Below are 27,569 nucleotides of genomic sequence, written 5' to 3'. Positions count from 1 at the left end.
GGCTACCTATTTAATTAATGTATCAAGCCGTAGCCGTCATTCTGATCTTGTTCCCAATGATCAGTGCTTTAGTGTATTGTTGTTGTCGAGCAGTTCTGAATTTGCGATGGACTCGACTGTCCATGTTCCTGTGCAACAGCCTTTGATTTGAACATTTGAAAAGTTAAGGTGTGTGTATTAGGCTATTTGATTTAATTTATGTTACAGCGCTTTGGTTTCACTAATAAATGTTGAAAATGAACCAAATGATCTGTTCTATCTTCAGTCGTTTTTAAAAAATAGCAGATGGGCTATGGTATAGGTTGAATGTGATAGTCTGCCTATAACCAGCCTGATTAGGCCTAGAATTCTCATTCTATTCAGAGTTTAGAGCAATTAATCGAATTGGAAAATGGGCCATTATCAGGCTGGTTAATGCGATGCATGTCTCTTGAATTTGGAAAAATTCAGCCACACCTCGGCCTGCCCCACCTACTCAGCCAGTCGGGAGGAGCTACTGCATGGCTTCTTTTTTATCAAAACGGTACTGTGCTACATAGTATAAAAAGTTGAGTCCATAGTATACCGTTTAAGTACGTAGTAGGCTAGCATGGGTATTTATTTTCATTATAGAAGATAGCTTTGGGTTGCAGGCCTATCACACAAGCTGTTCCACTCCTGATGAGGGTGAGAGACATTGGGGAGACAACCCACCAACTGTAATCAGGGTGAACTCTAATGCAGAGTCTAACTCAGTCAGCGGAAGGATTCTGGAGAGTGCGATGGGGAGCCAGTAAGATCTCACACAATTACAAGCTCTTCACTTCTCCTCTGCACACTGATGAGGTGTGAAGTGGCAGGAGCGGTCCTCGCAGGCAACGCCAGCCTCAGAACAGAGCTGCATGCCGTGGCTGCACTGACTGATGCAAAAAGGCACACCATTCATGTCATGGGACATACAGGCTCTAGCCTGAGGAAACAACCCTTACCCCTTCTGTGTTAGAACTGGCGACGACAAATCGCTGATATGGAGCAAGTGCACCGTGGCAACATAATAGTCCTGCAAAGAACTTCTCAACTGGCCCACCTGGTTAAATAAATAAAATTGTGTTTACCTACATTTTATTCCAAAGCTTTCATTTTCAGTTATATTTGAGCTCAGTTTAGCACGAGTGATGTGAACATTTAAAAAAATGGATGTTTACTGCAGTGTTTATTTTTTACCTAAATGAATAGACAAATGTGTCAGTTGTGTGACCATGGGGAGAGAGCCTGCGTTTTCCATAGACAAAAGTTTGTTACCATGGATACTTGGGATTTGGGAAATAAACTGGATGATGGCCTGTTCCAGTCATCAAAGGCACCCGACCACCAGAGTTACTTGTTTTCATGCTAGCAAATATGTGTTCCATTACCAACGTCAAGGAACAACATGGACCTGCTACATTTGGGTTGCAGGCCATGAATCACAAGCCAGTACCAGCTCTACCCTTCATTATTATTCTGGATACTCCGGTAGATGGACACTTCACTTATGTATTTTATTGTCAAGAGCAGGGATGGGTAAATCCAGTCCTCATTGGGCCTTAATGGAGGTATACTTTTGCCCCAGCTAACACACCCGACTCCAATAATCAACTATTCATGATCTTCAGTTTAGAATGCAAATGCAGAATAAAAATATAAAACGCAACATGTAAAGTGTTGGTCCCATGTTACGAGATGAAATAAAATATCCCAGAAATGTTCCATACACACAAAAAGCTTATTTCTCACAAATTGTGCACACATTTCTCCTTTGCCAAGATATATCCACTTGACAGGTGCAGCATATCAAGAAACTGATGAAATAGCATGATCATTACACAGGTGCACCTTGTGCTGGGGCCAATAAATTGGCATGCTGACTGCAGGAATATTCACTTCTCTATCATAAGCTGCCTCCAACATAATTTTTGAGAATTTGGCAGTACAGCCAATTGGCCTCACAACAGCAGACCACATGTATGGCGTCGTGTGGGCGAGCGGTTTGCTGATGTCAACATTGTGAACAGAGTGCCCCATGGTGGCGGTGGGGTAAAGGCTACAGACAACGAACAAAATTCCATTTTATCCATGGCAATTTGAAAGCACAGAGATACCGGGACAAGATCCAGAGGCCCATTGCAGTGCTATTCATCCACCGCGATCACCTCATGTTTCAGCATGATAATGCATGGCCCCACATTGCAAAGATCTGTACACAATTCCTGGAAGCTGAAAATGTCCCAGTTCTTCCATGGCCTGCACACTCAGATATGTCACCCATGAAGCATGTTTGGGATGCTCTGGATTGAAATGTACAACAGCGTGTTCCAGTTCCCAATGATATCCAGCAACTTCGCACAGCCATTAAAAGAGGAATGGGACAACATTCCACAGGCTACTACAATCAACAGCCTGACAAACTACATGTGAAGGAGATGTGTTGCACTGCATGAGGCAAATGGTCACACCAGATACTGAATTGTTTTCTGATCCATGCACCTATTTTTTTAAAGCTATGTGACCAACAACTGTGAATACAGATATTCATCTATCCGAAATCCACAGATTATGGCCCAACGCATTTATTTCAATGACTTATTTCCTTATACGAACTGTAACTTGGTAAAGTGAAATTATTGTATGTTGCATTTATATTTTTGTTCCGTTTAAGTCAGCTGTGTTTGCTAGGGATGAGGAAAAAGTGCGACACCACTCCGGCCCCCAAGGACTAGTTTCCCACCCCTGGCCAAGAGAATCACGTAGACATCAGTCATTGTCAAAGGAACTAACATCAAATTATAGGTTACTGGCAGTTCTGTTTTCTGAAATTTAATCAACATTGGACACGAACCAAGTCTCCCTCAGAGGGTAAAATGAAGGGCTTGTTAATCCTTGAATGTTGCTATGGAAGGCACTTTTGTGCAAGTCAATGAGAACTTTTGGGGAAAGTTGATAAGCTCTCACCCAGCATCTCAAAAGCAAATCTGAGGTTGATTTCAAGGTCGAAATAAGACAGTTGGGAAAGTAGTACCTGTACCATCCCTGCAGAGTCCCAACTTCTTCAATGTCATAATCTGGGGCTCCCTGTGCAAGTCACCTCTCCACTGCATGCATGACTTTGTTTGGCTATTTTACTTTAGACACAAGCATAGAAGCCCTTCTCTCTAGTTACATTACCCATCTGGCTTGCAATCCAAATTAATTTACAATGCAAATCATGTTGATTCTGTACTGAACAGAACTACTCTTGGAATTGTTTCACTGATGTTTGATGCAAAAACCTGGATATGAGCATGATTATGAATTAGTGTAAAAGAACAACCTGTGAAATCCCATTTAACATAGGTATGCAAATGTGTGAGCACAAGTAAATAGGCAAAATAAGGAACGCTGGTGGTTACGCATGAGTAACTATCTGGTTTGGTAATCAAATTACCCCAGGGGGGGTGTTTAATTCAGAGCTGAAACGACATTTGACAATCCTCTTCTCTTGGTGTAGTGACATGCCGAGGACATAAAAACACTTGTCATGTCAAAAACCTTTGATATAATACAAAGTAACGGTCTTGCTCCTTGTATATACCTAGCGTGATACAATGTAACTTGCACGCGCATACAAACAAGTTCAGTGCAGAAAATAATCCTAAAAAAAACTGCAAGTGCGTCTGAATATTAAATTAAACCCACTTACTGAATGTCTGGATTGTGGAAACATCATGTCAATTCCTTGTTTATTGTTTTCCTTTCCAAATGCGATGAATGAGGAAGATTCTAAATGCTGACACAAAAATATTTGCTTACGTTGGTCCTCTTTGTCCGTATTTGCAAGCTTGAATCTAGCCAAGAATCGCACGAGCTGACCAGATAGCTAGTTAGCTCTTGTCCCAAAATTGGTGATGCAGTTGGCGTTAGCTAACTATAATATGATATGTTTGTCCAGGTGTAGATCTTTCGACAGAGGTAGCCTAACGTTATTTGTCACCTGATTTAATTTCGTTCTCTCTTTGTTGATGAACTAGCTACAAACCTCAACCATTTGAACGGTCCTCGCTTAATTCTTCAAAGGCTGTCGCTCAAAATGAATCATCACTGTTGCTAGCTTTCAGCCTGTAGTAACTAGCTAGGTCACGTTAGCTTACGTACTAGCTAAATATAATATGCATATAGCTAACACCTATTGATGTCTTGTCGTGGTTTATTTTGTTCAATCTTCATTCGCCGTGTATTTTAGCAAACGCAACAAAGCCAACGAGCTCTATGTCCGCTAACACCATAAAAGCTTCAGTGGAAAAAACAGCTTGGTTCGCAAAAATAACAAAATGGACCTCCGGATTCGCTGAAGTTGAATCCTCACCGTTTCTTCACAACAACCAAAAAAATACCAAGTAGTACGAGTAAACAGTTGTCGCAATACAACTATTTACGCGTTAATCATTACAATAACAAATCGCGTAGGAAACTTTAAATGATACACTCGCTCAGCTTCAGTATCTTGCAGAGCCCTAGCAGAACAGTCAATGTATGGCAGTTGCGAGGCTGAAGACATTCCATTCCTGGGGCAAGGTGCGACGTTACAAAACGCCCAACGTAGAACTCGAACGCACAGAACAAATCATATTCTATGGGAGAATCTCAATTGAATCCTCCTCGCGTCCTCTATCCGAGCCTCTTCAAAACTCATCGAATGAGCAAGCCAGAGGTCCAACCCCTTTCTCCTCCAATGGGGTTTGAGGCGGCGAGGAGAGAGGACGCGAGAGTAAGTAATTGAGATTCTCCCTTTGTCAATTGGAACAGCGTTCTAGAAAATGTATTTCTATCTGAAACTTTCTACAACGTTTCACTTCTGAACATGCCCAAAAATCACCCCATTGGAAGGCTAAAGAACTAGCGCCCCTCGTGGAAGGGAACATAAAGTGAACACCAAAATACCACTTAAAATTAGTAGAGTAGTTAAATTTGTCTGTTTGTCGTTTCCCACTGAGCAGTGGTATTAACAAATGTCAATCATATAAGAAAATGCATCAAGTGTATGTTTTCTGGATTCCTATTTGTTCAAATCTTTAACATCATACTGTAGGCGCTACATAGGCTATGTATCAAAAGCTCATTCGGAAATTGTTCATAATAAAGACAACACTAGCATAGAGTATAGGAACACATTTTATTCCAATTGAAAACAGAGAATTTTTCTTTGAAGGAGAAGGCTATGAAAATCATTTTCATGTTTGAATGAGGTTCAGGCAACAGTGGTTGAAATGAAACATACAAAAGAGAAATATGGCTAAAATACTGTAAATCAATAACCATTAGGACCCTTTTCTGAAGGGCTTTGCATTAATACCATTTCCTCCCCTTCCACCCCCAACACATGCAATTAAAATGACATTTAAAAGCCAAAGTTCATCATTAATCCAAAATACAGAGTAAAGTTGTCCATTTTCTTATCTTAATCACGTACTTAGTGTTTGTTTTAAAAATTTGACCATGAAATACATAGGTCCTTTTTATGATTTTTCACATTGGCACTTGTTTAGAGTCTGGCTCTACAAAGAATGGGGATTGGCACACTCATTGTACATAATTTACATTTGTTATACTTAGAAAATAAAATACATTACTTTCAATTTACACACCACTAGACAAAGTTTATTTAACCTCTTATTTAAAAAATCTATCATATTAAGTGGTCCTAAATACAAGTGTTCAGGTAACATCTGACTTACAAAAGAAACAAAAAGATGCAAAGATAGCTTTTAGTATTTCTATGCATCAATCACATCAGTATCGATCTCAAGCAAAAGCATTAACCATCAAAAGTGTACACACATCTCATAGTACCGACAAACGTGCTTGTAAGTTGCATGAATGCAGGCAGTCCCATTGCTGCAGAGCAGGTTCAGTGCATTGACCCGGAAGAAATAAAATATAATAGATCAAGTAAGGGGAGAGAACAGCTGACATTCTAAAACAACACTATATTAATTAATTCACCGATTAATCCAACTGCTATAGTATATTGCCCTTTCGGTACCTTCACTTGGCAAAGTATTACAATAAATAAAGCTGAAGTATAACAGGCTTATTTCAAGGGAAACTGTCTGGAAGAGTGGTCGCAACTGTTTGTATATAATGCTATTCAGTCTATGGCACGAACTTGCTTCTAGTAGTGTATCCCTTCAACAAACCCCACAGTGCTGGTTTTAATGCTGACGGTACTTCTCTTACGTGTTCTCTTACTAGTTATTGTGACATTCAATTAGTGTGCTATACAGGGTAGACATAACACTGAGCTACATACAACACACTGTCCATAGTCCATGTGGTGAAAACCAGGGTACTTTGTGTAAACCGACACACTGACTCTATGCCCATGTTTAGAAACAGCAGGGAGGGAGGGAGGCCTGCACTGGACCTTTTTTGTGGGGGGGGCTGAGCAACCACACAGCACATCATACACCTCAAACCCACTGGACCACAAGCTGATGCAGATGCTTACAGGAAATAGAGTATAATGAAACAAAAGAAAAGCACAATCACTTACTGGGGGGTTACACGCATGAAAAGAGCCCAGCATGAGAAGAACTAAACCCTACTCTACCTATGCAAGTAAACCACAGGTCAAAAAGGGGATGACTGTGCTTCTTGAGGTAAGAGCAGCAGAGAAGCTGTAACCACTAAAACAATTAAAAAACAAGCTGCCGTGTTGGTGGAGATCTAAAGCACCAGAGGCAACATCTCAGTCCAGCATGCTCTGACAAGAGACCTTCGTACTCCTGGGAGAACTGACAACTTGCCCACAATCTCAACAAGATCATGGCAAATGCAATCACGAACTAAAGTCAAATTTTTAAATGTCTAAGTCAAAAGCCTCATCTGCAGTTGCACAGGAAGCATTCATATTTCTGCTTTGTACGGACACTTCACAAATAATGTGGTATATAAAGTATTGGCTGTGGGAAAATTAATTAACAAAGAAAGGCCTTCAAATGCATCCACCCGTGGCTTGGCCAAATGACAAGGCATTACAAAATGTCCAACATGTTTAAAACTTTTGTAACGTAATACTTTCTACCTCCAGTAAAAGCAACATTTTTAGGAGGAGGCGAGTTTGATAAGGACTCACAACGTTCCTGTCCAAAGGACCGAAAACTGCCTTTTAACAAAGTGACTTAACATGTTTTCATGTCTTAAAAATGGTTACATTGTTAAATCATTTACAGAATTTTATGTTTTTACAAGGAAAAGTACTTTTATTCATGGTTTCTATTGTTCAACATGTACTTTTTAACAAATTGAAATGTAATATTCAAATGCTGTTTTTATGTGTATAAATGTTGTAAATATATAAATGTGCTGTTTTAAAAAGAAATGTGACAACTTTTCCAAAATATATATATTTTTTATAGAAATGTCCAATAGTTACACCAACCCTGGTGTTTATGTTATGAGGCAACGTATAGGGAAGGTAAAAGTTGGATCTTTCAGCCAGACTAGTATACAGTGGACATATTAGTAAAGGGGACTGAAGAGTATACTCAGGATATACCCAAAACATCCCTAGGTTCAATATACTTGGAAATGCACAGCTAGAGCTTAAACAGAGCACAGATAACTTAGCAGGGTAATTACTTGCCATGTATAATGAGAAATACTTGGCACCAAACATACAAGATATGAACAACAAGTTTGTCATGTCTGTCAAAACTAAAGTTTTTCTGTTAAGTTTCACCTGACCATTCTAACCCAAAGCTCTTTGGAGTGCAAATAGCACTGTGGCAATCAAACGTCTTTCTACAAAATACCCCTGTCCAATCCCAGTCATGGTCATTCTTAGTGTACAAAAGGTGAAGCATAGAAACATGATTAGCAGGGGATGCAAATCTACCCACAACAATGGAGTAAAGTCACGCTGAAGAAGACATGATTCGTGACAAGAGTGGCAGGTGGAAAAGGAAGAGCACACTGAAGACTGGCTGAGACAGGCAACTGTGAGACCCCCATCACCTTGTGGTTTTACTAGGCTCTGCTCTGGGCCCAAACAGGCTGTTAAAAGTTTACAGGCAAATATCCAGCAGAAGTCATCCTTCAATGCTAACTGGTGTCCCTGGACAGTTCGCACTCTGAACCTGTGGCAATAACCTTCCATCTGGCTCCCTGGCACTATATCATCCATATAGTCTTTTCATTCTGTCAACTTTGCTAGTAGTAGACCTAGTAATGAAAACTCACCTGAATTATGTTGCGAAAACAAAATAGCAAATCTATTGACATTGTTAGCTATGGAATCTTAAGAACTCTAACCAAGCAAGAGATAAGATATGGGATAAAAAAGAAAACCAAACAAAAATCTTAGATTTAAAAAAAATGCAAGCATGGACCAGTTAAAACTTCAACCACTGATCAGTGTCTTTTATTTTACTATTTGCATAAAGCGCCAACCCTAAATAGAAATTCATCTTCTCAAGCATTTCAAAATTGAAACGGAACAGAACTGCAACAAAGTATGAAGTCTCTAACGAAAGGTAGATGACTTGCAGACGAAACATGTTTTTACAGCAGTATGAACCCTCCCCCTCCCCATCTGATGGAGACACCTGGATGGAAGCAGGGAGGAAAAGTCAGACCAACAACATCTAGAGATCTGGTCCATAAATTAAACAAATATTTTTTATTTTATTTACTCTTAATAATCACTACTGTTTCTCAAAATATTGGCCAAATAGGAAACAAATATCCAATGCCTTTTCAAAAAGAAGCTGCACTGACATTGTGTGTGGAGGACCAACTTGTGACTTAAGTTAGCTGGAAAGCAGTAGTAGCAATTGTAGTAATCAATAAACTAAAACCATTCTTAATATACACAGATCAATTTACTTAATCTCTCCCACCCTTGCTCTGTCTGTGTGTGAGCATCCTCTTGCTTGTATTACACACACTTTTTACATTCAACAGTGCAAGGTGTCTTCCAGTCTGGGGGAGGTGTGTGTTTTTCCACACACCTCAAAATACCATGTAGAGTAGAGCTTCCCAACACACCTCAGCACCACCTGCCCCTGCTCTGATTCAATTCTATGCAGTTATCCACAACCCCCCTACAGACTGGTGGGTCCCCAGCCCCACTCCTACCCTGTAGGCAGAGGTGAAGGGGGGACGATGACACCAAGCTTTTTCCTGTTCTCCAAAACCTCAGCTTTCCTTCCTTTAAATCACACCAGCACACAAGCCACCAAATCAAAACAGACCTCTACCCCCCCGCTCCTTTAAGAGGGGTGACCCAGAGGCCTGAGCCACATCAGATGACAAATGAGACCTGTCAACCACCCAGGCAGGTCATGACAGCCTTGGAGCAGATGTGTGTGTGTGTGTGTCATCAGGAGGGGCATGGGCTGCAATAGGAAGAGAGGAATGGGGGGGTGACTGGAACTGAAAAAACACACCCAATTAAACCATAGACAAGGAGCAGGAGGATGTTGGGGCCATGGGTGGATAGAGCCTGGGATCTATTAAGAGTGTGTGTGTATTTATATTGGTGCATGTGTTCACATGCGTATTTTAGTGCAGAACTGTGTACTGTTTAATTTGTTGGTGTATAGATGTGCACTCTGCTGTGCGTGGGCTGCAGGTCTCTCTCTCGCTCAACTTCTCTCTCAAACCAAGTTGTACTCTTTGAGGTTGAGCTGCAGGATGGTGTCTTTGACAGCCGCGAACACAAAGCGGATGTTCTCGGTGTCCGTGGCGCAGGTGAAGTGGGAGTAGATGATCTTGTCGCTGTCCGGGTTCAAGTCCACAAACATCTTCAGGATAAACTCCCGGCCCGCCTGGGCGTCTCTCTGTGGACCTGGGGGTACACACATGGGTGAATGCACACACACACACACACACACACACACACACACACACACACACACACACACACACACACACACACACACACACACACACACACACACACACACACACACACACACACACACACACACACACACACACACACACACACACACACGCAATGGGTACACATCACTGGGTCCCTGTTCTACCGGCAAACACACATGGCATTTCAAATTGAATGGAAGAGACATTACACTTGATCTCAAAAGGTAAGTGATTTAAATCCAAGAAAGAAAATCAAGTACAATGCAGTAAAACTTCAGCTAACTATTTACAGACAATATGTATAGAAAGGGACAGATCAGCCTATGATGTATAATATCAGGATGCACTACTGCAACACGCTTCGAATACTATTCTTCAGGAAGCAATGTGGACGGAAGCTGACTTCTCTACAAATAGAGGTGGGGACAATGTAAACCATATACAAAATACGTACAATGTTATCATGTCAATATATAAAGGCAACATGAATAATAGTGCACAAGAATAAATACAAAGTTAGTGCGTAAAAAGAGGGTCTATTTAAATAGCGTGCGTGAAAGGCAGCTTATGCACTGATGCGTAAAACGCAAAGATGCACATAATAAGGGTTATCAAATAAAGTCTGTGGAACATGGAAAAACAAGGCTATATGGAACAACTTTACTCACTCTGAGAAACAAGCTCTTAATCTCCAGAATGACATCTCTATAGTAATCCACCCAGCGGACAAGGGAGTGGCTGTTACAGTACAAGACTAATCTGTCTATAAGACTGAAATACTCAGGCAACGGAACTATCAGATATTCTATAAGAGACTTACTGCAAACCCCACAAAACTGCTTTCGGATGAAATCACCAAAAGAGAACAGACTGTTGGTGCATAAAAACAGTGCCACGCCGGTAATCTACACAGTTCCTAAGATACACCCAAAAAATATATGAATCCCGGGACGACTGATAGTGTTAGGCAATTACTCCCCTTTGGAACCCGTCACAATTTGTGGACTACTGCGTCAAACCATAAATACCTCCCCCCTCCGATGTGAGAGAATCGTCTGACCTTATCTTACCTGCAATAGCACCCACACAATACACACGTCGTCACTCTGGTCTCCTTTGATGTTGAATGACTATATATCAACATCTACCAAAATGTTTGAACAGGACTTCTACCTTAAATGAAAAGGACTTGCAACTGGTGCTGCTATGCTTTCGAAAGATAGTGTTCGACCCCCAAGTCAACCCTTTCCTACCGAAAGCCATGGGTTGGTACAAGTACATAGACGACATACTGATGCTGTGGACAGGTAGTGACCAATAAACTTTGATTTGATTTATAGAAAATAAACCGAACACATTACTATTGGTTACCAGCTACCACCCGAGCACACAAGACAATCTCCATGTCGGGCAGTTTGCTTGTCTCAGGAGACCGTGCTCGGACAGAAGTTAGTTATTTGAAAAAGCCAATGACATGAAATAAGGTTTACGGAGAGAGGTCACAGTCAAAATGTCATTGATCATAAACTATTGCTGAAAAAACTTAGGTGTTATGGATTTGCATCCTGTGCCTTATGGATTGAGAGTTACGCATCTAAAAGAAGGCAGAGGGTTTTCGTCAATGGAAGCCTATCTCATGCAAATTTAGTCGAGTGTGGTATACGCAGGGCAGTCGGTCAGGGCCATCTTTATCTGTTTTTACAAATGACCTTCCACTGACCTTGAATAAAGCCTGTGTGTCTATGTATGCTGACGACTCAACAGTATACATGTCGGCTGCAACAGTCAAATAAATAATTGAGACACTTAATATAGAGCTCCAGTCAGTTTTAGAATGGGTAACTAGCAATAGGTTGATGCTAAATCTCTCAAATTATAAGCATAATGTTTGACTATTCACTCGCTCAATGCTAAACCTAATTTAGATCTGAATAATGTGGCTATTGAGCAAGTTGAGGAGACTAAACTGCTGGGTGTAACCCTAGATAGCAAGCTGCCATGGTCAAAACAGGCTCAATGCTGCTAAAATGGAAAGAGATATGTCCATTATAGGGCGTTGCTCTGCCTTCTTGACATCTCAAATCGACCAGATAGGTCCTACAGGCCCTAGTTTTGTCACACCTAGACTACTGCCCAGTTGGTCCAGTGCGGCAAAGGAGGACATAGGTAAATTGCAGTTGGTCTAGAACAAATCAGCATTTATCTCACTTAGATGTACACACGGACGGGAAGTTTCAGTAACATGCATATCAATCTCTCCTGGCTCAAAGTTGAGAAGAGATTGACTGCATCACTATTGGTCTTTGTGCGAGGTGGTATTGATGTGTTGAAGATCCAGAACTGTCTATTCAACAGTTGGCACACAGTTCGGACACTCATCGGTACAACACAAGACATGCAACCAAAAGTCTCTTCACACTCCCCAGATTCAGAGCAGAGGCTTGTAAACGTACAATATTAAATAGAGCCATGACTTCAACTCAAGTAACGCTAGGTAGCAATAAAAACAGTTTCAAAAGACAGATAAAAGAATACCTTGCTGCACAAAGGGGACTGTGAAGAGACAGTCATTTTATCTGTCTTGTATTGTAATTTCCAATGTACTATGTATTCGACCTAGATATTGTGTGTATGTACCGATATGTAGTTTATGTGTGACTGTTTAAATGTATGTATTTCAGTCATTGACTAATCACTTTCTATAATATGTATTATGTCATGTGGACACCAGGAAGAGTAGCTGATGCTTTTGCAGCGGCTAATGCGGATCCCAATAAATACCAAAATGTCATAAAATCAGCATACAATAGTGCTTTATTCACACAGAGACATACTGCTCCAACCAAGAAAAAACGGAAGTATCCAATACTCCCCAGGCCAACAAAATAAAAGTCCTACACAATCATTGGAGTGAAACCGTCATTGATAAACCCCTTTGTGGTAGGCTTGGGCGATACACCATATACCAGGGTATTTGGAAATAGCCACAGGATGGTTTTTCAATACCATCCAACCTACTTATTTGAAGCTTACCGTAGTTCCCCAGAACAGATGAGCCAGTCACATGAGTGTTTGTAAATAGCACAACGGGAGAAAGCAGGAGCTGGTGAGTCCAGCTGTGTATTTGGTTTAACTTGCTAGTTATCTAAGTGAGTGGCTGAATTAATAAGGAGATGGGCCATCATGTAGTGTTAGCTTTCTACCGTGTTTGAGAAGTCAAAGCCCTTTAGAGGAGTTCTGTACAGCTGTCACTGCTATCTTGATTTCGTCGCAGGGTTATTTTTGGGCCCCTCAGTCAGCTCCTCCCCCCTCTTCTCGGAGGAACTAGGTCCGCTGACCTAGCGACTCCAGACTCTACACAGTTCACAGCGTGTACACATGCTGCTCCAGAGCCAGTTCTTCCTTCAGACAAGCATATGTCAAAACTTTGTTCATGTCTCTTGTTCACATTTGCTTGTAAATGTCCAAACACAAATGACATTAGGTAACTACTACCTATACTTGTATAACTTTATGAGTTGGATTGCCTGTCTTTGCAATTAGTTTATTTTTTGCTTGCGCTCAATAGCAGTTAAATACACTATATATACAACCGTGTGTGGACACCCCTTCAAATGAGTGGATTCGGATATAACAGTCACACCCGTTGCAGCTGACAGGTATATAAAAGCATGCATAAAGTCATGCAATCTCCAGGCCTTACTGAAGAGCTCAGTGACTTTCAACGTCATAGAATGCCACCTTTACAACAAGTCAGTTTGTTCAATTTTTGCCCTGCTAGAGCTGCCCCAATCAACTGTTAGTGCTGTTATTGTGAAGGGGACATGTCTAGGAGCAACAACGGCTCAGCCACGAAGTGGTAGGTCACACAAGCTCACAGAATGGGACTGCAGATGTGCTGAAGTGCGTAAAAATCGTCTGTCTTCAGTTGCAACACTCACTACTGAGTTCCAAACTGCCTCTGGAAGCAACATCAGCACAAGAACTGTTAGTCTGGAACTTCATGAAATGGGTTTCCATGGCCGCACACAAGCCCAATTTCACCATGCGCAATGCCAAGCGTCACCTGGGGCGTGGTAAAGCTCTCCGCCATTGGACTCTGGAGCAGTGGAAATGCTTTCTCTTGAGCAATGAATCACAGTTCACCATCTGGCAGTCCGACGGACGAATCTGGATTTGGCGGATGCCAGGAGAAAGCTACCTGCCCAAATGCATAGTGCCAACAGTAAAGTTTGGTGAAGGAGGAACAATTATCTGGGTCTGTCTGTCATGTTTCGGGCTAGGCCCCGTAGTTCCAGTGAAGGGAAATCTTAACGCTATAGCATACAATGATATTCTAGATGATTCTGTGCTTCCAAATTTGTGGCAACATTTTGGGGAAGCCCTTTCCTGTTTCAGCATGACAATGCCCCCATGCACAAAGCGAGATCCATACAGAAATGGTTTGTCCAGATCGGTGTGGAAGAACTTGACTTGCCTGCACAAAGCCCTGACCTCAGCCCCATCAAATACCTTTTGGATTAATTGGAATGCTGACTGTGAGCCAGGCCTAATCGCCCAACATCAGAGCCTGACCTCACTAATGCTCGTGGCTGAATGGAAACAAGCCATCCAGGAGAGTGGAGGCTGTTATAGTTTGACTAGCCGGTGTCCACATACTTTCGGTAATGTAGTGTACCATAGGCTTATCTGCCCATTTCTACATGTAGTCTCTGTATATATTACCTATAAATAGCTTACTGAAGTTTTTCTGCATCGCACTGACAGTCTACATTGTTTTCTTTCTTGGATTACCTGCCATTACTTATATGCAAAAAATAATTATAGAATGTAAAGCATGTTCTACCCATTTGGTTAATAGATCGTGTGAATTTGTACTGCATTGCAGTTCATTGTCTAGCCACATGGTGTCCCTATCTGCTAACAAAAAAACAAAAACATTCAGGCACATGTTCATGCCACCTTACCTAAAGACTTAAAAATGTTTTTAAATTAACAATGTTACAATAAAGAAATTACTATAATATGCATTACATTTGACAATTTGCCTTACTAACTGCCATGGTACTGGACATGCCCACATTGGCCAGTGCAGCGAGTTAGTAAATAGGATAAAGTTAGAGTAGTTTACCATCAAACTCAGGGAAGTAGTCGACCAGGTGGGAGTAGATTATCTTCTCCTCTAAGAGGTCCTTCTTGTTGAGGAACAGGATGACTGAGGAGTTCTGGAACCAGGGATATGTGATGATGGTCCGGAACAAAGCCTTACTCTCCTCCATCCGATTCTGGCAAAGAAAAGGAAGGGGAGAGGGATCAGGACAGACAGAAAAGGGGAACGGTCAGAACATTTTAACATATGTACAACCTCTAGAACCTACACTTTTGCACAATGAGGGCCTTTTACTTGTTTTATAAAAATGTGTGGACAAATACTGAACATGATAAATGAGACCAATCAGACAGGTTTTTAATTAAAAACATACACATGTTTTTCTTCTACGTCATGCAAAAGCATTTGAAAATATGCTAATCATTAGCATTTTGTTTCTCTAAAATCAACCAATTTATTCCTTCCAATGTCATCCATTGGCCCTAAAACTTGACAGTAAATTACATTTTCCTATGAAGAAACAATTCTTCTGTCAGAGAAATTATTTAAGCGTGACCTAGCATTTTTTTCATTGTGAAAATGTGCAACACAACTGCCCTGCATACCACCATTTCAGTATCCAGAATCCACATATGGATGCTTTTTTGATGTAATTTATGAGCGCATACACTACCCGACCAAAAGTATGTGCTCGTCGAACGTCTCATTCCAAAATCATGGGCATTAATACGAAGTTGGTCCCCCATTTGCTGCTATAACAGCCCCCAATCCTCTGGTAAGGGTTTCCACTAGATGTTGGAAAGTTGATGCGGGGGACTTGCTTTCATTCAGCCACAAGAACATTAGTGAGGTTGGCCACTGATGTTGGGCGATTAGGCCTGGCTTGCAATGAATCCCAATGGTGTTCGATAGGGTTGAGGTCAGGGCTCTGTGCAGGCCAGTCAAGTTCTTTCACATCAATCTCAATAAACCGTTTCTGCATGGACCTCTCTTTGTGCACGGGGGCATTGTCATGCTAAAACAGGAAAGGGCCTTCCCTTTTATGCTGCAGCGTTAATATATCCCTTCACTGAAACTGAGGGGCCTATCCCGAACCATGAAAAACAGCCCCAGACCATTATTCCATTATTCCACCTTGACCTTTGGTCAACTTTGAACTCAACTTTGGATAACCGGTACCATGAAAGTGGCTCACCTTTTAGCCAGGTACATTTCTATGGCAATCCTTCAGATCTAAACTCCACTAGTGACAATGAATACTACACTATAGGTGTCATTTATAACAAATAAAGGTGGGGTGGCGATTAGATTTATTACCCCCACCCCCCATTCTCCAAAAAGTTCAAGAAATATGGAGTTGAAAAATGCATAATTGGTGGAGTAATGTGCATCTTAGGGTTAACTCTGTGTAAAATGTGTGAGTTTAAGTCTGTGAGAGCAGATCTTTGGCGCCATTATTTAATCACATTCTCCCTAGCAGAGAAACGCATCCAGTCTATGTGGAAGGAGGAGGGGCCTGCTCTGCTACACCTGTGACATGTTTACTGTCAGATCAGGTAGATCCAGTGTTGAGAGCAGAGCACGAGGGTGTAGATGTCTCTACCCTACCTGATACTCCGCTTTGCTCTGCCTGGCAATATAGCTCATTGCTGTATGAAACTCGTTTGTTGTTCCAAACCAGCTCCCTCCGACGACTAAACAGCCTGATCATATCATAGTTTTTCTATTTTCTACATTGTAGAATAATAGTGAAGACATCAAAACTTTGAAATAACACATATGGAATCATGTGTTAAATCAAAATATATTTTGAATTTGAGTTTCTACTAAGTAGCCACCCTTTGTCTTGATGACAGCTTTGCACACTCTTGGCATTCTCTCAACTAGCTTCATGAGGTAGTCACCTGGAATGCATTTCAATAAACTGGTGTGCCTTGTTAAAAGTTTATTTGTGGAATTTTTCTTCCTTTCTTAATGCGTTTGAGCCAATCAGTTGTGTTGTGACAAGGTAGGGATGGGAATACAGAAGATAGCCCTATTTGGTAAAAGTCCATGTTATGGCAAGACCAGCGAAAATAAGCAAAGAGAAACGACAGTCCATCATTACTTTGAGACATGGTCAGTCAATCTGGAAAATTTCAAGAACTTTTAAAGTTTCTTCAAGTGCGGTCACAAAAACCATCAAATACTATGATGAAACTGGCTCTCATGAGGACCGCCACAGGAAAGGAAGACCCAGAATTACCTCTGCTGCAAAGGATAAGTTCATTAGAGTTACCAGCCTCAGAAATTGCAGCCCAAATAAATGCTTCACAGAATTCAAGCAACAGTCACATCAACTGTTCGAAGGAGACTGGGTGAATCAGGCCTTCATGGTTGAATTTCTGCAAAGAAATCACAACTAAAGGACACCAATAAGAAGAAGAGACTTGCTTGGGCCAAGAAACACAAGTAATAGACATTAGACCAGTGCTGTCCTTTTGTCTGATGGTTTTTCAAATAGTCCCACTAAACTCATTTGTTTTTCAACAGGACAATGACCCAACACACTTCCAGGCTGTGTAAGGGCTATTTGACCAAGAGAGTGAAGGAGTGCTGCATCAGATGACCTGGCCTCCACAATCACCCAACCTCAACCCAATTGAGATGGTGCTCAGCATATGTGGGAAATCCTTCAAGACTGTTGGAAAAGCATTCTAGGTGAAGCTGGTTGAGAGAATGCTAAGAGTGTGCAAAGCTGTCATAAAGGCAAAGGGTGGCTTCTTGAAGAATCTAAAATATATTTTGATTTGTTTAACACTTTTTTGGTTACTACATGATTCCATATGTGTTATTTCATAGTTTTGACGTCCTAACGTTTTTCTTTACTATAATATTATTATTATTTCTTTACTATTTTCTACATTGTAGAATAACGAAAAACCCTGGAATGTGTAGGTGTCTCAAAACTTTTGACTGGTACTGTAGGTTTGTTTTGCTCTCATCAGAACTCTGCTAGGCGAAGTGAACCTCTGTGCTCTCATACTACCTTAAAATACATTTGCTTGATGACGAGAAAAAAGCAGCAATATTACTGTTTGTCCCTCTTGAGATGCTGTATCAACATAGCCAGACACTTCCAGAATTAAAAAATTATCATTAAAGTAGTGTGTGTGTGCGCTCACCTCATTGTCAGACTCCACCAAGACCTGGTCATACTCGCTGAGGGCCACCAGGAACATGATGGACGTGACGTTCTCAAAGCAGTGGATCCACTTCCTCCTCTCTGACCTCTGACCCCCTACATCCACCATCCTGATTGGACAGGAGGATGGAGAGATGAAGGGCAGAAAATTATACAAAATTAGGCTAAATTCAGGCTTTGATGCCATGTAAAAAAAGAAATTGGTGGTAACTACGGCATCGAACTAAATCAATTGGTCAAAGTAAAGGAGACTAGGTTAGTCCTGTTATCTTTTAGGATTCATAATGCCCAACATCTAGCAATGAGGATGGCTAACTGTCATACAAAGCAAACATATAATGGATATCAGGGAATTAAAAGGATTGTTGCATTTTAGGTACAGTTGAGAACAGCACTTATAATGCAAAAAAACAACCGTGCAAAGAAGCATTCAAACACACGGCTATTTGGAAAACATGACCATGTGAACCACATGTTCCTTTCTGGTCAGAGGCCTCATTTATAACGGTTGCATACATTTCACACAAAATGTACAAAAATATTGATTTCTATAAACTTGGAGCACGCCATCCGACCTGTCGAAAAAATGTTTGCGTGTGAACAAGCATTGAAACCATGCCTAGAAAACACCTCCATTCACCATTTATGGTAAAAATAATGCCCTTGATTTGCTGTATAATTTGAAACTATTGGCATTAGGCCATTGCATGCAAAACACAATATGTTGTTTAATATTTTGTTTATCAATAGATTGGGTTTCAATGTCCTGCCTTTGTATAAACTCAGATTAAATAGGCAATGATGTCGTACTCATATCACACAGCAATACTGTAGCCTATCCATAGTGTCAAATATTTTACATAAGCCTATTTACTGGCTTGGCAGAATGTAATTTGCTGTTTCTAGAACTGTCTCCATTTCTTAATGAGAAAACAATGGCAAATTGTCGTGGACTTGTCAGCAGAACGTTTGAATTCAAACATGTTTTGCATTTGCAACCTTAATATATGATGGACTGCCCGCGAATTCTGAAACATTGTAGGGCAGGCTACAAAAAAAAAAAACTTACAGTAGTCTGATGTATTTCGTGTGTTTTTGTTCCACTTTACATATTTTTTTATAATAGGCCTACTACTGCTATTCATTACTGCATTTCTGGGAAAGAGCCAGCAAGAAATGCATTTCAATGTACTTGGGCGCATGACAAACTTGAAACATAGGCCTACTTCAATGTAAAATAACAGCCGTTAAATTCGACTGTATACCGACCGGTATTATAAACCGCACTGTCTATGATATTGTAAAACTTGAAGTACATATTGTCAGCCTATCTATTTACTAGACACTAGGTCCAATTAAATGAGATGCACATGGTCATTTGTTTTATGGCTCCTTCAGGAACATAAACCCATCACTACCAGAGCTCCTTCAGGAACATAAACCCATCACTACCAGAGCTCCTTCAGGAACATAAACCCATCACTACCAGAGCTCCTTCAGGAACATAAACCCATCACTACCAGAAAAGGTGAGAAATCTATTCTGCAATGGTTATGAATTGATTTAATTAAAAAAAATATTAATGTCTAATTAATTTTGACACAAAGACATCTGAAACAAGAATGTCTGCATTCTTGTTAATCTGTTTTTATGAATAAGCTTCTCGCCATATCCCCAATTTGTACAAAATACTTACTTGCCAGCTTGCAATAGAATATTTCAACCACTAGCAGATGTGCTTACGCATGGTCTAAAGTTTGCAGGGAGGTGAGCACATTCATGTCAAGTACATTTTTTTAAATAAATACCAACTTTTGCATGAAAACTGGCGCGTGCACATTTTGGGGTATATTTTATATGGATGCAAGGTTTATAAATGAGGCCCCAGGATTGTCAGTTGGGCAGTTATATGTTAAAATGTGAGAATTAAATATACTGTACATATAACATGCATTATCCTGTCAATAACACGACTCAATAACAATTCAGTTTGATAACTTCTTATGCACTGATGTAACATGCAGTACAGTAAGTTAAAGGTGCAAGGAGGGGTTAAACGGCCCAAGTTGAACCAAAAAGGAAAGAAGATAAAAATGTGCACTGTGCAGAGCCATATCCCTCCTCCAGCCCATTCCCAGCTAAGTGGATGCAGATGTGCCATTGAGGCCAGATCGGCAAGGAATTCGCCCGCTTGGAAGCAGCACCTAGTCAGCCAGTGACTGTTAAGATTCAGAGCACAAGCCTAGCAGCAGTGTGGGGATGTAGGCCAGTGGCGAGGAGAGGGGAGATGGAGAGGATACAGATGTGGAAGGAAAGAATATAGAGAGACGGAAAAAGTGGAAAAGCAGAGGGCACCTCGATGATGGCTGCCATGATCCCTCGTCACAGATCAAGCAGGAGTACAGAGTGAAGGCAAGGATTTGGGAATTCCACTAGTTGTTTTCCAAACATTATTTTCATGGATGTGATTGAATTTTGCATCCATAAATAATCTGACCCATCAATTCAGAAATCCTCCAGTTTTCCAGCAATGATTTTGTTGATGGGAGAGATATATTAGCCTATATCCATGTTATTAGAGGAGGATCAGGGCTTTGTTTCTTTCCTAGCGAGCAGCAGCTACCTCCGTCTGTCCCTGGCTGGCGCTGCTGCAAAGTGAGAAGAGGGGCGTTGATAAATGGGGGCCTCTAGGAGCGCCTGTCTAAAATTAAGCTCCTTCACGTCAGTTGACCTCCTTTCCTGTAGCAGGGATGAGTGACCTACTTAGCAGGATAAGCTCTCCTATGGAGGATGAGCCCAGATAAATAATGACATTTTCAACCACTTCAAAAGGCAATTAAGAGAGGGAAGGGCTGCAGCCAAATGCAAAAGACATGCATGTTTGTCCTCATGAACGCCTGCCTTGTGCAGCTGCTGCAAGTAGTGTGTGACACACCCTCGCAAGGGGTTGGGGTAGAGAGGGGCTCCTTACATCACAAGTCTCTACCGATCTGACTAGCTAAATATTCTCAATGACATTTAATTGCGGATTCTCTGGGTTCTCTCTCCAATCCTGAATATCTCTGTAATATTTTATTATATATGCTGCATGTACTTAAATACTGCTGTAGTGATTCCCTGCCTATTAATCCATCCAGGAGCAGCAGTATGATGGATAGTTAGAGAGATCATCTCGAGTCATACCTCATTCTGAGCCTGGGAGTTATTTCTAGCGCTCCCGCGCGTAGGAGGGGCTGACATGCTTGCTTCCTATTGATTTGCACACTTTTGTAAATCGCTCCCGTTCACCGGATCCATCTCTCAATCTCCTCAACGTCATCCTCTTTGAGGAGGAGGGAGCCAATCTACACCATGGTGCCCAGTGATCAGTCTCTTCCCCTGGCCACATCCAGGAGGACTCCCACCTCCCCCCTGCTTTGCTGTCCTGGCCTAGACTACAGTAATAGGCAGAATGGCTGGTTGTCATACTGATAGCAGATTAGTGGAGTAAACGGTTTCTCAACATCCCTGTTATGACTAATGCTTCAGACTAGCTGACATTTAGCTCATCATTCTACTTCATCCAGTATTGTACCATTCAAAGCAAGGAGCTGAGGTGTCATTCAGTGTACATCTTGAGGATCACATAGCAACAGCTGAGAAGACTTGATGGGCCCGAGACTATGATGGGAGGGTAAAAACTGGAGATCAAAGCAACATTGAGGAATGAAATGAAGCAGCAGGTGATATTTGTTAATGTTGATCTTGTGAGGGAGAGGATGATCTCCAGTCATACAATCAATAGCACAGAGTGGTCAATGTTCTCAGACGTGATCACACAATGCAGTCAACATGAATATTGAAACAATTGGTTATTTCATAGGGAAAACAAAACACTTAGGTAGGTAGGGGAGTTAGTAAAAGTGTGAATGTCCTTCTACCTGAAAATGATGCTTTGCAAGTCGAAAGGGTATTCAATGATCCCTGTGGTGGGAATGCGAACCCTAAGCACATCTTGTTGGGTTGGTAGATAGTTTGGTTCGGCAATACGATCCAGATCGCTTAGATAGCTAGAGACGGGGAGAAAGAGAAAGGAAGGATCGACAAAAAAGAGAGGGAGTGAAGCATGACGGGAGAACCCATTCCTGAGAGCCCTGGGGGTTGACACTTCACCTGCCACCTCTAGCACCCACCATCTCTCAGAATGTTAGTACAGTCCCTGATGGCATCACTCAGAGATTTTACCATAACTTTTCCCTTTGCACCTGAATTCTATTGGGTTCAAATAGAGGCAGTCAGGAAGTCCAATAAGACCTGGACTAAAGACCATCCCATCTTTCTCTATTTTTGGTTGTAGTTAGTAGTTGTGATTTGTCCTCTGTTCTCAGACAGCCTCAGAGCTGCTGATCGTGAGTTAGGAGTCTCAGAGTGTGCTACCAGGACCCAGGGCTGTGCGGCCAGCAGCAGTGGCAGGCGGTGGAAACAGTACAGTGGTGAGGTAGAGGCAGCACTTCACACCAGTACCTGAAGATTACATTCTCCAGGTCAAAAGGGTACTCAATGATGCCAGTAGTGGGCACTCGAACCCGCAGCACATCCTGCTGAGTGGGAACGTAACCCGCGGTCACTATTCGCTCTAAATCTGTAAGGTAACTGTGGAATGAAGGGGGACACATCACACGTGTGTGCCTGATGCTGCACAAATCACCTGCAAACATGCATACAGAAACAAACAGGCATACACACCATCTCTTTCTCATGCACACAGAACTACACACAGCAAATGTGGACTTTTTCCACATTTTGTTACATTACAGCCTTATTCTAAAATGAATGAAATAACAGATTTTCCTCAATATACACACAATTCCCCATAATGAAAAAGCGAAAAAAGGTTTAGAAATTTTGGCAAATGTATAAAAAATAAAAAACAGAAATACCTTCACATAAGTATTCAGACCCTTTGCTATAAGACTTGAAACTGAGATCATGTGCATCCTGTTTCCAGTGATCATTCTTGAGATGTTTCTATAACAAGTCCACCTGAGGTAAATTCAATTGATTGGACATGATTTGGAAAGGCACACACACACACACCTGTCTTTATAAAGGTCCCACAGTTGACAGTGTATGTCAGAGCAAAAACTAAGCCATAAGGTCGAAGGAATTGTCCCGTAGAGCTCTGAGACAGGATTGTGTCGAGGAACAGGTCTGGGGAAGGGTACCAAAAATGTCTGCAGCATTAAAGGTCCACAAGAACAGTGGCCTCCATTCTGAAATGGAAGTAGTTAGGAACCACCAAGACTCTTCCTAGAGCTGGCCGCCCGGCCAAACTGAGCAATCGGGGGAGAAGGGCTTTGGTCAGGGAGGTGACCAATAACCCGATGGTCACTGACAGAGCTCCAGAGTTCCTCTGTGGAGATGGAAGCGCCTTCCAGAAGGACAATCATCTCTGCAGCACTCCACTAAAGCAGGCCTTTATGGTAGTGGCCAGAGGGAAGCGACTCCTCAGTAAAAGGCACGACAGCCCACTTGGAGTTTGCAAAAAGGCACCTAAAGGCTCTCAGACCATGAGAAAACAAAATTCTCTGGTCTGATGAAACCAAGATTGAACCCTAAGCGCCACATCTGGAGGAAACCTGTCACTATCCCTATGGTGTAGCATGGTGATGGCAGCATCATGTTGTGGGGATGTTTTTCAGCAGCAGGGACTGGGAGAGACATGTCTGGATTGAGGGAAAGTAGAGAGATCCTTGATGAAAACTTACTCCAGAGCACTCATGACCTCAGACTAGGGAGAAGGTTAATCTTCCAACAAGTCAATGACCCTAAGCACACAGCCAAGACAACACAGGAGTGGCTTGGGGACAAGTCTCTCAATGTCCTTGAGTTGCCCAGCCAGAGCCCGGACTTGAACCCAATCTAACATCTCTGGAGAGACCTGAAAAGAGCTGTGCAGTGACACTCCCCATCAAACCTGACAGAGTTTGAGAGAATCTGCAGAGAAGAATGGGAGTAACTCCCCAAATACAGATGTGCAAAGCTTGTAGCATCATACCCAAGAAGACTCAAGGCTGTAATCGCTGCCCAAGGTGCTTCAATAAAGTACTGAGTAAAGGGTCTGAATAAATGTAATATTTAATTTTTTTAATTTTATGTATACTTGCAAAAACCCGTCTTTGTATTATCATTATGGGGGCATTGTGTATAGATTGAAGAGGAAATCATTTAAAAAATCCATTTTAGATTTAAGGCTGTAACGTAACAAAATGCGGAAAAAGTCAAGGGGTCTGAATACATTACAGTATGCACTGTACATATACATTTCTAAACAAACCGTGTTAGTAGCTATAATAACTCACACAAGCCTAGGTGCCAGACCGTTTTCCCATTAAACAAGGCTACATGGCTGCCTTGCCATATCATTAAGCTGGCTAGAGCAGAGACAGACTGGCACTCGGGTTCATAGTTCACAGTGTGATGAAGCTGAATAAGGACAAGACCTGATAACACTATCAAGTAACCTGGCAGGTAATCTACTCCTCCATGAACTAACAATAGGCAGTTTTGGTTTGTAACAAAAATGTTAAACGGAGGATGACTAGTAGTTAGAAACATGACAGTTAAATCACACGTCTTTAGGGTCAAGTAACATAACATCCTAAAATGGTACTTGTAAAAAACATTTGGGTTCATTTTTACAGTCCTGACTCCTGATAACATTTTCAGAGTCATACAAATATAGAGTAGTCTAATCACTACATTGACTGAGTCATTTCACTTACTTTGCCTTTTAGGGATGAATAAATCCTGACCTACATCTACAGTGCCTTGCGAAAGTATTCGCCCCCCTTGAACTTTGCGACCTTTTGCCACATTTCAGGCTTCAAACATAAAGATACAAAACTGTATTTTTTTGTGAAGAATCAACAACAAGTGGGACACAATCATGAAGTGGAACGACATTTATTGGATATTTCAAACTTGTTTAACAAATCAAAAACTGAAAAATTGGGCGTGCAAAATTATTCAGCCCCTTTACTTTCAGTGCAGCAAACTCTCTCCAGAAGTTCAGTGAGGATCTCTGGATGATCCAATGTTGACCTAAATGACTAATGATGATAAATAATTTTGCACGCCCAATTTTTCAGTTTTTGATTTGTTAAAAAAGTTTGAAATATACAATAAATGTCGTTCCACTTCATGATTGTGTCCCACTTGTTGATTCTTCACAAAAAAATACAGTTTTATATCTTTATGTTTGAAGCCTGAAATGTGGCAAAAGGTCGCAAAGTTCAAGGGGGCCGAATACTTTCGCAAGGCACTGTACATAACACACATGGCATTCGGGCCTCTTTAGGTTAGTTCAAATAGAACTAAGGTGGAGCAGGATGAGAAATGTTGCCGTCTGTTCTCTCTTTCCATCTCATTGTTTTTCTTTCTCCCACTTTCTTTTGGTCTCCCACACTTACAATTTCTCTAACCACTACAGTGGTTTGCGGAAGTATTCATCCCCCTTGGCATTTTTCCTATTTTTTTGCCTTACAACCTGAAATTAAAATGTATTTTTGGGGGGTATGTATCATTTGATTTACACAACATAACTACCACTTTCAAGATGAAAAATATTTTTTCTTGAGAAATAAGCAAGAAATTAGACAAAAACATAGAAAACCTGAGCGTGCATAACTATTCACCCCCTAAAGTCAATACATTGTAGAGCCACCTTGTGCAGCCACTACAGCTGCAAGTCTCTTGGGGTATGTCTCTATAAGCTTGGCACATCTAGCCACTGGGATTTTTGCTCAGTCTTCAAGGCAAAACTGCTCCAGATCCTTCAAGTTGGATGGGTTCCGCTGGTGTACAGAAGTCTTTAAATCATACCATAGATTCTCAATTGGATTGAAGTCTGGGCTTTAACTAGGCCATTCCAAGAGATTTAAATGATTTCCCTTAAACCACTCAAGTGTTGCTTTAGCAGTATGCTTAGGGTCATTGTCCTGCTGGAAGGCAAACCTCCGTCCCAGTCTCAAATCTCTGGAAGACAAACAGGTTTCCCTCAAGAATTTCCATGTATTTAACGCCATCCATCATTCCTTCAATTCTGACCAGTTTCCCAGTCCCTGCCGATGAAAAACATCCCCACAGCATGCTGGTGCCACCACCATGCTTCACTGTGGGGATAGGGTCTCGAGGTGATGAGGTTTTGAGTTTTCCTTGGATGGGCAAAAAGCTACATTTCTGTTTCATCTGACCAGAGTACCTTCTTCCATATGTTGGGGAGTCTCCCACATACCTTTTGGCGAACACCAAACGTGTTTGCTTGCTTTTTTCTGGCCACTCTTCCGTAAAGCCCAGCTCTGTGGACTGTACAGCTTAAAGTGGTCCTATGGACAGATAAACCAATCGCCACTGTGGAGCTTTGCAGCTCCTTCAGGGTTATCTTTGGTCTCTTTGTTGCCTCTGATTAATGCCCTCCTTGCCTGGTCCGCGAGTTTTGGTGGACAGCCCTCACTTGGCAGGTTTCTTGTGTTGCCATATTCTTTCCATTTGTTAATATTGTGGGATGTTCAAAGTTTGTTATTTTTTTATAGCCCAACCCTTGTCTGTACTTCTCCACAACTTTGTCCCTGACCTGTTTTGGAGAGCTCCTTGGTCTTCATTGGTGCCGCTTGCTTGGTGGTGCCCCTTGCTCAGTGGTGTTGCAGACTATGGGGCCTTTCGGAACTGGTGTATATATACTGAGATCATGTGACACTTAAATAAAGTCCACCTGTGTACAATCTAACTAATTATGTGACCTTCTGAAGGTAATTGGTTGCACCAGATCTTATTTAGGGGCTTCATAGCAAAGGGTGTGAATAAATATGCACACACAACTTTTCAGTTTTTTATTTTATTGTCGTCATTTCACTTCACCAATTTGGACTATTTTGTTTATGTCCATTACATAAAATCCAAATAAAAATCCATTCAAATTACAGTTTGTAATACAACAAGAGGAAAAATGCCAAAGTGGGGGGGGGGGGGGGGGTAAATACTTTTGCAAGGCACTGTATTTATCAAACAGAGATGATATTCACGACTGTGATAACTCATCTTAAAAATAAATTTCAATTTTTTACATTTCTCTCGTTCTAACTCTTCTCAAACCACTGTAGCAGCTGTGTGTGTATGCCAGGAGTAGACTTACTATTTGGTGGAGTCCGAGAGCTGATATTCACGTCTACGGTCATAGGCCTCCTGGATACCAGGGTCTGTCCACAGCATCTTTATTGCACTGATGTAGGGTTGTTCAAAAGAACACACCTTCTCCACGTCCACCTCGCGCACCAGCAGCGCGTTGGACTGAGGGAGGAACAGGGGAAAGATGACAACAGGTCAGAAACACGGAAGGAATGGTGGATGGCGGAA

General features: G+C 41.5%; 2 protein-coding genes across 5 annotated transcripts in view; both read right to left on the bottom strand.

The window, feature by feature from the left end:
• LOC123997054 (TLE family member 5-like) overlaps positions 1-4,653 on the bottom strand; it is a 39,330-nt gene extending 34,677 nt beyond the window's left edge. Inside the window, exon 1 of one of the 2 annotated variants that reach the window (XM_046301024.1) lies at positions 3,698-4,653. In XM_046301024.1, coding sequence (XP_046156980.1) covers positions 3,698-3,724 — 27 coding nt within the window. In that variant the 5' untranslated portion in view covers positions 3,725-4,653. The remainder of the gene's footprint in view (positions 1-3,697) is intronic. The other variant, XM_046301025.1, reaches the window with a different exon arrangement.
• Positions 4,654-5,148: 495 nt separating this feature from the next.
• Positions 5,149-27,569, bottom strand: part of LOC123997052 (guanine nucleotide-binding protein subunit alpha-11-like) — an 84,607-nt gene continuing 62,186 nt past the window's right edge. The window contains exons 3-8 of one of the 3 annotated variants that reach the window (XM_046301021.1): positions 27,349-27,503; positions 22,680-22,808; positions 22,097-22,225; positions 18,157-18,286; positions 15,014-15,167; positions 5,149-9,844 (exon numbers count right to left, since the gene is read on the bottom strand). In XM_046301021.1, the coding sequence (XP_046156977.1) occupies positions 9,654-9,844; positions 15,014-15,167; positions 18,157-18,286; positions 22,097-22,225; positions 22,680-22,808; positions 27,349-27,503 (888 nt within the window). In that variant the 3' untranslated portion in view covers positions 5,149-9,653. The remainder of the gene's footprint in view (positions 9,845-15,013; positions 15,168-18,156; positions 18,287-22,096; positions 22,226-22,679; positions 22,809-27,348; positions 27,504-27,569) is intronic. The other 2 variants (XM_046301023.1, XM_046301022.1) reach the window with 2 other exon arrangements.

This window comes from Oncorhynchus gorbuscha, linkage group LG15, assembly GCF_021184085.1.
Source record: "Oncorhynchus gorbuscha isolate QuinsamMale2020 ecotype Even-year linkage group LG15, OgorEven_v1.0, whole genome shotgun sequence".
In the NCBI taxonomy this organism is placed as follows: Eukaryota; Metazoa; Chordata; class Actinopteri; order Salmoniformes; family Salmonidae; genus Oncorhynchus; species Oncorhynchus gorbuscha.
Note: the sequence above shows the minus strand (reverse complement) of the source record. Positions and strands in the feature narration are given on the sequence as shown.